Source organism: Musca domestica, unplaced genomic scaffold, assembly GCF_030504385.1.
Source record: "Musca domestica strain aabys unplaced genomic scaffold, Musca_domestica.polishedcontigs.V.1.1 62, whole genome shotgun sequence".
NCBI lineage: Eukaryota > Metazoa > Arthropoda > Insecta > Diptera > Muscidae > Musca > Musca domestica.
This window is the reverse complement of record NW_026712369.1, coordinates 1060375-1073236: the sequence shown is the minus strand read 5'-3', so window position 1 is coordinate 1073236 and position 12862 is coordinate 1060375. Positions and strand designations below refer to the sequence as shown.

Here is a 12862-nt window from a genome sequence, read left to right as displayed (position 1 = left end):
GGTCGGAAAGTCTTTGGAAAAAATTCTTTAAAAAATCCACGTTTTGTGGTCGGAAGGTCTTTGGAAAAAATTCTTTAAAAAATCCACGTTTTGTGGTCGGAAGGTCTTTGGAAAAAATTCTTTAAAAAATCCATGTTTTGTGGTCGGAAGGTCTTTGGAAAAAATTCTTTAAAAAATCCCCGTTTTGTGGTCGGAAGGTCTTTGGAAAAAATTCTTTAAAAAATCCACGTTTTGTGGTCGGAAGGTCTTTGGAAAAAATTCTTTAAAAAATCCACGTTTATTGGTCGAAGGGTACTTGGAAAAAATTCATTAAAGAATCCACATTTATTGGTCGGAAGTTGGTCGGAAATTTTTTTTTAAAAAATCCACCTTTTTTAAAATTATTTTATTTTTATTTATTTATTGTTTTTTTTTTTTTGTTTGTTTTTTTTTTGTATTTAAGAAAATTTTCTTCCTAAAAATTAACCCTAAAACTAATAACCTTCTCCTCTCCCTTTTCCAGACCTCTGACCAAGGTTTTTGTAAGTTCTCTCACAATATTGCTGTAGTCCTGCCACGACAGCCGAGGTGACTGATGAAATGACAAAACAATTGGCAAATTTGAATACTTCTCAGATTCGCTGTTGGAAGGTGAGGTGGAAGCAGCCTGGTCAGTGGCTGGTGATTTTTGGGTATCCGAATTTTCATCTGAAGACATAAGTGTGGAATTTTGTGCTTCTGTAAAATTTCTAGTTTGAGAGCCTTCGAAGCTGCTCAGGGCCTCCTCTGCCTCTCGAAGTTTTTCTTGCATTTCCTCTTCGATTTGGAATTCTTGCTGTTTTAATTCATTCTCCTGGCTACTGATCGCATCCTCCTCGGCCTTTTGTATTTTTGCCTCCTCCTCCTTTAATTGTTCCACATCCTGTTCCAATAATTTTTGTTCTTCTTCCTGTAATTTTGCCGCCAATTCGAGTTCTCTTTCATTTTCAAAATTTTTTATTTGTTGCTCCATATCTTCTAATTTTTGTTTTAATTCATTTTCCACTTCCTCTTCTTTTTCCCGCAATTTCTCTTCATCCTCTTTGAGAAATTCCTCTTCTTTTTCTTGGAGAATTTTTTCACATTTTTCTTCTTCGCTTTTTAACATTTCTGTCATTTTTTCCTGAAAAATTTTGTCCAATTTTTCGGCCAATGTTAATTGTTGTTGTTGTAAAATCTTTTCTTCATTTTCTTGGAATTTTCTTTTCAGATCCTCTTCGAATTCCGCTTCCATTTGCAATTCCTCCTCCTTTAATTGTTGCCTCTTTGTTTCCAATTCATTTTTTATTTTCTCCTCTTCATCTGTCATTTGTTGGAGTTCTTTTTGTAATTCTTCCTTTAAAGTTTCCTCCTCTTCTTGTTCTTTTTCTTCCAGTTTTCTCTCTTGTTCCGCTTCCAGTTCGACTTGCTTTTGTCCCAAGCGAATTTCTTCTTCCTGTAATTTTTCTGCTGCTTCATTTTCTTTGATCTCCAATTTATTTTCCAATTCCTTTTCAATTTCCACTGCTTTTTCTTGGAGTTTTAATTCCTCCTGTTGTTCCTCGGCCTGTTCTGCCTCGTGAATTTTTTCAAAATTTTCTTGTAATTCTAGCTCTTCTCTTTTTAATTCATTTTCTAATTTTTCATTTTCCTCCTCCATTCGGAGAATATCTTCTTCCAGACGAGCTTTCAATAACTCTTCCACCTCCGCTTCCTTTTGCTGCAATTTCTGCTCCTGCTCTTTTTCCAGTTTTTCAGTTTCCTCCCTTATCCTTACTTCCTCTTCGCTTAATAATTCCACTTCCTTCTCTTTTACCTCCTCCTCCAACTCAGCTGCCAATTTTCTCTCTTCCTCTCTCAAATGTTCTTCCTGAGTTCCAACTTCCATTTCCAGTTTTTGTTTCTCTTCCCGCATTGCTTGCTCTTCTCTTTCCCTTATTTGATTTACCATTTCCGCCTCCATTTCCACTTCCTTTTCCTTTAATTTCTCTTCTTCTTTTTGCAGATTTTCTAATTCCTCTCTCCTTAACTCCTCTCCCAATTTCTCCTTCTCTGCTTGTAGTTCTCTCTGTTGCTTTTGGAAATGTTCTTCCTGTTCTCTTTGCTGCTCTTCAAGATTCTCTTGCTGCTCTCTGGCTTTCATTTGCTCCTCGGCCAGAAATTTCTCTCCAAATATTTCTTGGACCTTGAAGAGATCATAGATCCTCAAGGCTTCGGGCATTTCAAAAGTTGAGCCATTCTCAGCCGCCCCCCTTAGCAGGCGATAGACCTCCAAGGCTTTTTCGTTTTGGTTTTGATTGAAATTTCCATATTCTGCCAAACCGATTAGCTCCCTCTCGGCTTCGGCCACCGAGTGCTGGAGATCCTGCAATTGGATCAAATATCGATTAAATGTCATAATGGCATTCAGGGCAATATCCTCATCGGCCTCAGTGGCATTGGCACGGAGTTTGCTCTCCTGCAGCTCTTCCAGGTTATAGTTCAGCTCCACATCCCGGCCACTTTGTGGAGGGTAGGCAGGGGGGTTCTTCCTCAAAACCCTTTCGATTTTGTGATTGACGTGATCAATAACGGCTGGATCCAGTGGCTCATCTTCGTCGTAGACCTCGGAGGCCAATGCGGCATTAAATATTCCCACAAGCGGCAACACCATAATCAGAATTTTCATTTTTAAATTTTTCGAAAAAAATTTCCACTTCAAACTTCTCGATCCGCTTTCGAACCGACTGCTATTTATATGAATTTTTTCCATTGCTCCCAAAAGCCACATAAATCCCGTGCATCCCGCCTACTAATCCACAGCATTTATTCATAGACCATAAGCGAATTGGTCACGCTCATTATAATCGAGCTTGGACGTGACATTGCACATAGCTTCATTATTTTAACATCGCATAGATGCAGCTATGTCTGGCCTTCTCATAAAAAGAGCAATAAATGAAACGGAAATTTTGAAAACACATCGTTTTTAAAGTCAAAACTTTATTGGAAATCAGTTAAGGTCTACCACTTCAGGAGGTAGAAAATTTTGGTAACATCTGGAATTGATTCGGAATCGAATCAAAAATTTATGATTGGTTCCACGTTTATTGATCTGATGTTGGTTTAAAAAAAATCTTTAAAAAATCCACGTTTATTTGTCGGAAGTTGGTGCGAAAAAAATCTTTAAAAAATCCACGTTTATTGGTCGGAAGTTGGTGGGAAAAAATCTTTAAAAAATCCACGTTTATTGGTCGGAAGTTGGTGGGAAAAAAATCTTTAAAAAATCCACGTTTATTGGTCGGAAGTTGGTGGGAAAAAAATCTTTAAAAAATCCACGTTTATTGGTCGGAAGTTGGTGGGAAAAAAATCTTTAAAAAATCCACGTTTATTGGTCGGAAGTTGGTGGGAAAAAAATCTTTAAAAAATCCACGTTTATTGGTCGGAAGTTGGTGGGAAAAAATCTTTAAAAAATCCACGTTTATTGGTCGGAAGTTGGTGGGAAAAAATCTTTAAAAAATCCACGTTTATTGGTCGGAAGTTGGTGGGAAAAAAATCTTTAAAAAATCCACGTTTATTGGTCGGAAGTTGGTGGGAAAAAAATCTTTAAAAAATCCACGTTTATTGTTGGGATGTTGGTCGGAAAAAATTCTTTAAAAAAATCCACGTTTATTGTTGGGATGTTGGTCGGAAAAAATTCTTTAAAAAAATCCACATTTATTGTTGGGATGTTGGTCGGAAAAAATTCTTTAAAAAAATCCACGTTTATTGTTGGGATGTTGGTCGGAAAAAATTCTTTAAAAAAATCCACGTTTATTGTTGGGATGTTGGTCGGAAAAAATTCTTTAAAAAAAATCCACGTTTATTGTTGGGATGTTGGTCGGAAAAAATTCTTTAAAAAAATCCACGTTTATTGTTGGGATGTTGGTCGGAAAAAATTCTTTAAAAAAATCCACGTTTATTGTTGGGATGTTGGTCGGAAAAAAATACTTTAAAAAATCCACGTTTATTGATCTGATGTTGGTCGGAAAAAATTCTTTAAAAAATCCACGTTTATTGTTGAGATGTTGGTCGGAAAAAATTCTTTAAAAAATCCACGTTTATTGTTGAGATGTTGGTCGGAAAAAATTCTTTAAAAAATCCACGTTTATTGTTGGGATGTTGGTCGGAAAAAATTCCTTAAAAAATCCACGTTTATTGGTCGAAGGGTATTTGGAAAAAATTCTTTAAAAAATCCACGTTTATTGGTCGAAGGGTATTTGGAAAAAATTCTTTAAAAATCCACGTTTATTGGCCGGACGTTGCTTGGAAAAAATTCTTTAAAAAATCCACGTTTATTGATGGGATGTTGGTCGGAAAAAATTCTTTAAAAAATCCACGTTTATTGATGGGATGTTGGTCGGAAAAAATTCTTTAAAAAATCCACGTTTATTGATGGGATGTTGGTCGGAAAAAATTCTTTAAAAAATCCACGTTTATTGTTGGAATGTTGGTCGGAAAAAATTCTTTAAAAAATCCACGTTTATTGTTGGAATGTTGGTCGGAAAAAAATCTTTAAAAAATCCACGTTTATTGTTGGGATGTTGGTTGGAAAAAATTCTTTAAAAAATCCACGTTTATTGATCTGATGTTGGTCGGAAAAAATTTTTTTAAAAATCCACGTTTATTGATCTGATGTTGGTCGGAAAAAATTCTTTAAAAAATCCACGTTTATTGTTGGGATGTTGGTCGGAAAAAATTCTTTAAAAAATCCACGTTTATTGTTCGGAAGTTGGTGGGAAAAAATTCTTTAAAAAATCCACATTTATTGTTGGGATGTTGGTCGGAAAAAAATCTTTAAAAAATCCACGTTTATTGTTCGGAAGTTGGTGGGAAAGAAATGGTTAAAAAATCCACATTTATTGTTCGGAAGTTGGTGGGAAAGAAATGGTTAAAAAATCCACGTTTATTGTTGGGATGTTGGTCGGAAAAAAATCTTTAAAAAATCCACGTTTATTGTTGGGATGTTGGTCGGAAAAAAAAACTTTAAAAAATCTACGTTTAGTGGTCGAAGGGTCTTTGGAAAAAATTCTTTAAAAAATCCACGTTTATTGGTCGAAGGGTACTTGGAAAAAATTCTTTAAAAAATCCACGTTAATTGGTCGAAGGGTACTTGGAAAAAATTCTTTAAAAAATCCACATTTAAAGGTCGAAGGGTACTTGGAAAAAAATGCTTAAAAAAATCCACGTTTATTGATCAAGGGGTACTAGGAAAAAATTCTTTAAAAAATCCACGTTTATTGTTCGAATTATCCACTCAAAATTTATTCACTCTCCAAATTTATAAATTTCAAATTCAATAACTTTTTCATTGAGAAAACTTCCGAATTTCGTCGACACTTCATCGAAAAAATCCACAACCCTTAACTTCTCGGCATTATCGCTGCCGGCCAGGGCCGCCTCTACCTCCTTCAAAAGGCTGCGCAATTCATTTTCGAATGTGGCCACCACACATTGTTGCAATAAATAGCCAATGTATTCCTGGAAGAATTTCAAATGGGCATTCAACACCGGTGGTGGTTCAGGATTTTCATTCAAATAGTCCCATAAATCCTCCGAAATACTCTCCGCCGCCTTGGTGTACAGTTCGAATTTTTCATCGAGCCCAGGAATTTTGTGGGCCTCCTGAATTTTATCCAAAAAAATTTGAGCCTCCTTGGCCAGATGGTCATTCAGCTGGGGCAGGATCTCCTGGACATACCAACGGTGGATGAGTATGTCCTCGGTGATATATTGTTTGTCCAATTCTGTTTGCAAATAATCCGCAAAATCGTTACTCAAATTATCGTTGTAGGTATCGAGCAGCAGAAGTTTATCCTTCATGGAATCCTTGGCCAGGGTGGCTTCAAAGAGGGATTTCAAATTTCCCAACTCCGGTAAATATTCCTCTTTGAAACTTTTCGCAATGATGTCGAAACGCATGATGTAATGTTGCAAACGGCCATTCGTGTGTTCCTCCTCATCCACCGGCGGTGTGGGGGGTATCGATGAAATCTAGACAAAATATCCTTTGTAATCCTTGTAGGAATCCTTCGAAATTTAAAATAATTTACCTTTTCAATTATCAAAAACAACACCACCAGAATTTGAAATAGGGAAAAATTCATTTTTTTTTTTTAATTTTGAAAATATGTTCTCCAATTGACTGCTAACTTTTCTAATATTCCCAACAGATTGCGTGCCGTTTTAAAACGGTGTGCATTTTTATACAAAGTTCGGAATATGAAAAAATAGTTTATAAATGACAAAATTAAATAATCATGTTGGAAATGTAATAGGGATAAGAATTTTCATTTTGGGGTGATGAAAAATTGATATCCGAAAATATTAATTTGAAATAAAATATCCTATTCACAAAAGATCCAATGAAACAAACAGTTGTGGTTTTAAATCAAGACAAGCCCCCCAAAGTATGCCATGGAAATGGACAGCAATTGAAATTAAATTTTAATGGACGATTTTTTTCCAGCAACATCAGACCAATAAATGAGGATTTTTTAAAGAATTTTTTCCAAGTACCCTTCGACCAATAAACGTGGATTTTTTAAAGAATTTTTTCCAAAGACCCCTCGACCAATAAATGTGGATTTTTTAAAGAATTTTTTCCAAAGACCCTTCGACCAATAAACGTGGATTTTTTAAAGAATTTTTTCCAACTACCCTTCGACCAATAAACGTGGATTTTTTAAAGAATTTTTTCCAACTACCCTTCGACCAATAAACGTGGATTTTTTAAAGAATTTTTTCCAAGTACCCTTCGACCAATAAACGTGGATTTTTTAAAGAATTTTTTCCAAGTACCCTTCGACCAATAAACGTGGATTTTTTAAAGAATTTTTTCCAAGGACCCACCCTCCAATAAACGTGGATTTTTTTTAAAGAATTTTTTTCCAAGGACCCACCCTCCAATAAACGTGGATTTTTTTAAAGATTTTTTTCCAAGAACCCACCCTCCAATAAACGTGGATTTTTTTAAAAAAAAATTTTCCAAGGACACACCCTCCAATAAACGTGGATTTTTTTAAAGAATTTTTTCCAAGTACCCTTTCACCAATAAACGTGGATTTTTTAAAGAATTTTTTCCAAAGACCTTTCGACCACAAGACGTGGATTTTTTAAAGAATTTTTTCCAAGTACCCTTCCACCAATAAACGTGGATTTTTTAAAGAATTTTTTCCAAGTACCCTTCCACCAATAAACGTGGATTTTTTAAAGAATTTTTTCCAAGTACCCATCGACCAATAAACGTAGATTTTTTAAAAAAATTTTTCCAACAAAAAACGTAGATTTTTTAAAAAATTTTTTCCAACAAAAAACGTAGATTAAAAAAAAAAATCTAAAGACCTTCCGACCACATAATGTGGATTTTTTAAAGTTTTTTTTCCAAAGACCTTCCAGCGACAAAACGTGGATTTTTTAAAGAATTTTTTCCAAAGACCCTTCGACCAATAAACGTGGATTTTTTAAAGAATTTTTTCCAAAGACCTTCCGACCACAAAACGTGGATTTTTTAAAGAATTTTTTCCAAAGACCTTCCGACCACAAAACGTGGATTCTTTAAAGAATTTTTTGGAAGGACCCTTCGTTTAATAAACGTGGATTTTTTAAAGAATTTTTTCCAAAGACCTTCCGACCACAAAACGTGGATTTTTTAAAGAATTTTTTCCAAAGACCTTCCGACCACAAAACGTGGATTCTTTAAAGAATTTTTTGGAAGGACCCTTCGTTTAATAAACGTGGATTTTTTAAAGAATTTTTTCCAAAGACCTTCCGACCACAAAACGTGGATTTTTTAAAGAATTTTTTCCAAAGACCTTCCGACCACAAAACATGGATTCTTTAAAGAATTTTTTGGAAGGACCCTTCGTTTAATAAACGTGGATTTTTTAAAGAATTTTTTCCAAAGACCTTCCGACCACAAAACGTGGATTTTTTAAAGAATTTTTTCCAAAGACCTTCCGACCACAAAACGTGGATTTTTTAAAGAATTTTTTGGAAGGACGCTTCGTTTAATAAACGTGGATTTTTAAAGAGTTTTTTGGAAGGACCCTTTGACCAATAAACGTGGATTTTTTAAAGAAATTTTTCCAAGTACCCTTCGAACAATAAACGTGGATTTTTTAAAGAATTTTTTGGAAGGACCCTTCGTTTAATAAACGTGGATTTTTTAAAGAATTTTTTGGAAGGACCCTTCGTTTAATAAACGTGGATTTTTTAAAGAATTTTTTCCAAATACCCTTCGACCAATAAACGTGGATTTTTTAAAGAATTTTTTCCAACTACCCTTCGACCAATAAACGTGGATTTTTTAAAGAATTTTTTCCAACTACCCTTCGACCAATAAACGTGGATTTTTTAAAGAATTTTTTCCAACTACCCTTCGACCAATAAACGTGGATTTTTTAAAGAATTTTTTCCAAGTACCTTTCGACCAATAAACGTGGATCTTTAAAACAATTTTTTCCAAAGACCTTCCGACCACAAAACGTGGATTTTTTAAAGAATTTTTTCCAAAGACCTTCCGACCACAAAACGTGGATTTTTTAAAGAATTTTTTCCAAAGACCTTCCGACCACAAAACGTGGATTTTTTAAAGAATTTTTTCCAAAGACCTTCCGACCACAAAATGTGGATTTTTTAAAGAATTTTTTCCAAAGACCTTCCGACCACAAAACTTGGATTTTTTAAAGAATTTTTTCCAAAGACCTTCCGACCACAAAACGTGGATTTTTTAAAGAATTTTTTCCAAAGACCTTCCGACCACAAAACGTGGATTTTTTAAAGAATTTTTTCCAAAGACCTTCCGACCACAAAACGTGGATTTTTTAAAGAATTTTTTCCAAAGACCTTCCGACCACAAAACGTGGATTTTTTAAAGAATTTTTTCCAAAGACCTTCCGACCACAAAACGTGGATTTTTTAAAGAATCCATCGCCCAGCATTTCTTTCAGTGTTTGCAAAATATCGTCACACAGCCAGCCGGGCATGAATAAGCAAATAGCGAATAAGATATTTTCCATCATGTAATTAGCAAGAAACCGGACACGCAATTTAACATTTCACATAAACAATGCATAGTTTTTAGATAATATTTTTTTCATTGTTGTTGTTATATTATTTATCACTTTTTTATTTATTTGTTAAATTTAGGGCGAAAAAAAGGGAATCTCCCTTGAGGTGAAAGTTTGAGATATTGGGAGAAAAAATAAAATTGTATTAACAAAAAATTGATATAATTTTTAAAATTTATTCTTGGATGATAATTTTAAAATATAATTTTCAGGGGAATTTTTTGAGGGCATCTTGGATTTTTGCAAGAAAAAAATATTAATAATTTTTTTTTTTTTTTTAATTAAAAAAATTTTTAGAATGTATAAACAACGTGGATTTTTTATAAAAATAAAAAATCAACGTGGATGATTTTATAAAAAATTAAATACCTGGATTTTTATAAAAAAAAAATAATTTTATAACAAAAAATAATTTTTATAAAAAGAAAATTACAACAAAATTAACTATGTGGGTTTTTCTAAATAAATTGAACAATGTGGATTATTTTCAAGAAAATAAAGAAACGGGGATTTTAGTAAAGAAAATAAACAAAGTGGATTTTTATAAAACAATTATATTTAAAAGAACATACATTTTTATAACAGTATTTTTTAACGGAAATATTTTCTAAGGAACGAATAATTTTATAAAAATTTATTTTTTTTGGGGAACTTGGTTCGATATTAAAAAAAATTGTTTAAGGAACGTGGATTTTTATAAAAAATAATTTTTAAGAAACATGGATTTTTATAAAAAATAATTTTTAAGAAACGTGGATTTTTATAAAAAAATATTTTTAAGAAACGTGGATTTTTATAAAAAAATATTTTTAAGAAACGTGGATTTTTATAAAAAAATATTTTTAAGAAACGTGGATTGTTATAAAAAAATATTTTTAAGAAACGTGGATTTTTATAAAAAAATATTTTTAAGAAACGTGGATTTTTATAAAAAAATATTTTTAAGAAACGTGGATTTTTTTAAAAAAATATTTTTAAGAAACGTGGATTTTTATAAAAAAAATATTTTTAAGAAACGTGGATTTTTATAAAAAAATATTTTTAAGAAACGTGGATTTTTATAAAAAAATATTTTTAAGAAACGTGGATTTTTATAAAAAAATATTTTTAAGAAACGTGGATTTTTATAAAAAAATATTTTTAAGAAACGTGGATTTTTATAAAAAAATATTTTTAAGAAACGTGGATTTTTATAAAAAAATATTTTTAAGAAACGTGGATTTTTATAAAAAAATATTTTTAAGAAACGTGGATTTTTATAAAAAAATATTTTTAAGAAACGTGGATTTTTATAAAAAAATATTTTTAAGAAACGTGGATTTTTATAAAAAAATATTTTTAAGAAACGTGGATTTTTATAAAAAAATATTTTTAAGAAACGTGGATTTTTATAAAAAATATTTTTAAGAAACGTGGATTTTTATAAAAAAATATTTTTAAGAAACGTGGATTTTTATAAAAAAAATATTTTTAAGAAACGTGGATTTTTATAAAAAAATATTTTTAAGAAACGTGGATTTTTATAAAAAAATATTTTTAAGAAATGTGGATTTTTATAAAAAAAATATTTTTAAGAAACGTGGATTTTTATTTAAATTTTTTTTAAAGATCGTGATTTTTATAAAAAATATATTTTTAAGGATCGTGAATTTTTATTTAAATTTTTTTTAAAGATCGTGATTTTTATAAAAAATATATTTTTAAGGGACGTGGATATTAATAAATAAATATATTTAAGGTATGTGGATTTTTACAAACAAATATTTTTAAGGGATGTTGGTTGATTTTTATAAAGAAACATTTTTAAGGGACGCGGATTTTTATTAAAAAAATTATTTCTAAGGGACGTGGACTTTTATAAATAAATATTTTTAAGGGATGTTGATTTTTTATAAAAAAAAATATTTTTAAGGAACGCGGATTTTTATAAAAAAATTTTTTTTAAGTAACGTGTACTTTTATAAAAAAATAAATATTTTTAAGGGACGTGGAATTTTATAAAAACATAAGTTTAAGGGATGTTGATGTTTTATAAAAAAAAAATTAAAAATAACTTCTATGACAAAAAAACTGCCTTACCCCCTGATAAACATTACCATCGTTCTCCACTAATATTGCAACAACAAAAAAATATTTTTAAGTGATGTGGACTTTTATAAAAAATATATATTTTTAAGGGACGTGGAAAAAATATTTTTATGTGACCCGTTTTTTTTTTAAATATTTTTTCAATGGAAATATGTTTTTAAGAACTTGAATTTTTATAAAAAAAAAATTTAAATTTTAATCAAAAAAAATATTTTTAAGGGAACTAATGGAATTTTTTAAACTTGGATTTTTATAAAAAGACTGTTTTTATGAAACGTGGATTTGTACAAAATTTTTTTTGTGTAACGTGATTTTTTTATAAAGAAATAATATTTTTAAATGAAAATATTTGTTTAAGTAACTTGGATTTTTATAAGATAGATATTTTTATAGGATATTGTCTAAGGAACGTGAATTTTTTGTAAAAAATATTTAAGGCAGCTATTTTTATATATCATTTGATACAGCCAAAACGTGATTCATCGAAATAACGGTATTTGTAATATTATTATTAAATTTAGATCAAAATTTTTGAAAGAAAGAAATTTTTGGAGGTACTGGAGGACGTCAAGACTTGAATTTTTTAAACATTTTTTTTGGAGTCACAGAAGACCCTCTAAACATAGATTTTTTAAAGAATTTTTTGGAGGCGTATTTTTTTAATTTTTTGTATTTGTATTTGTTTAACTATTTTTTGGAGGCACAAGTCTTCGATCTTTTAAAGATTTTTTTGGAGGCATATTATCTCACCCTATATATTTTATGTTTTAAATTATAATTTTTCCAAATTAACTGTAATTGCGATTTTTTTAAGTATTTAAAAATTGTAAATATTAAAAAAAAATATTTTGTATTTTTTTTGTGGAAGAGTGGATTTTTATTCATTTTTTCAAATATTGTTTTTATCAAATATATATAAAAAATATTTTTTCCGAAGATGCTATCAAAATTTAAAAATATACTTCTTATATTTTAATTTGTTTTTTTTTTTTTAAATTTACTACCATTGGGATTTTTTTTTTATTTTTTTTAGTGTGAATTTAAACATTTTAGGTTTCTTAAAAAATATTTTGTACTTTTTTTGCAATTTTTTATAACTTTTTTAAATTATTCTATTGCAGTCCAACTTGTTTCCTCTTAACATAGTAGCCGAATCTCATTAAAACTTGATGGCTTATTACTGCAGTTTCGTTTTTATATATTTTTCTTTCATATTCAATTTTAATTATTTCTTATGGATCTAGATTCTGGCAACTTGTCTATGCCCCCCCTTCCCAAAATCATTTAACAAATCTTGATTTAATTGAAATTTATTGACTTTCTTTTTTTTCTTGTGTGTTTGACGATATAAATACTACTGCCATTAGCATTATCACTTAGCACAGCAACACAAAGGGTGTTGAGATTTTTTGAAAATCTGACACAAAATGGAATTAGAATTAGAATACCTGAAGCATAACACCTTGCCCATACCTGGCTGCACTGGATGCCCTGAATGGATGACTCAACGAAAACGAGTGACGATTTTGGCTAACAATTGACACATTGTCGTAAAGTTTCGTTTCGTTTCGCTTTTTTTTTATTTATTTGTTTTGTTAAAAATTTCGATTTAGTCATGTCACAATAGTCGTCTCCGTTGTCGTCGTCGTCATCGTCGTCGCATGAATTGTGACAATAATAACAACAAT

At 30.6% G+C, this 12862-nt stretch overlaps 3 protein-coding genes across 3 annotated transcripts in view; all 3 read right to left on the bottom strand.

The window, feature by feature from the left end:
• Nucleotides 1–12862, bottom strand: part of LOC101891959 (papilin) — a 171819-nt gene that overhangs the window by 102952 nt on the left and 56005 nt on the right. The window lies entirely within an intron of this gene.
• LOC101892133 (golgin subfamily A member 6-like protein 25) lies at nucleotides 430–3014 on the bottom strand. The gene has a single exon (XM_005175538.4). The coding sequence runs from the start codon at nucleotides 2765–2767 to the stop codon at nucleotides 455–457; it is 2313 nt and encodes a 770-aa protein (XP_005175595.2). The 5' UTR covers nucleotides 2768–3014; the 3' UTR covers nucleotides 430–454.
• On the bottom strand, nucleotides 5234–6226 carry LOC105261803 (uncharacterized). Its single transcript, XM_011294202.3, has 2 exons — nucleotides 6069–6226; nucleotides 5234–6009 (listed from the first exon to the last, which is right to left on the bottom strand). Exons 1-2 carry the CDS (start codon nucleotides 6120–6122, stop codon nucleotides 5284–5286), a joined length of 780 nt encoding a protein of 259 aa, XP_011292504.2. The 5' UTR covers nucleotides 6123–6226; the 3' UTR covers nucleotides 5234–5283.

Coding starts and splice junctions, on each gene's coding strand:
- LOC101892133 (XM_005175538.4), bottom strand. CDS start 2,767: ATGTGGCTTTTGGGAGCAATGGAAAAAATTCATATAAATAGCAGTCGG.
- LOC105261803 (XM_011294202.3), bottom strand. CDS start 6,122: ATGAATTTTTCCCTATTTCAAATTCTGGTGGTGTTGTTTTTGATAATT. Junction 6,010..6,068: donor TGTTTTTGATAATTGAAAAG/GTAAATTATTTT, acceptor TATTTTGTCTAG/ATTTCATCGATACCCCCCAC.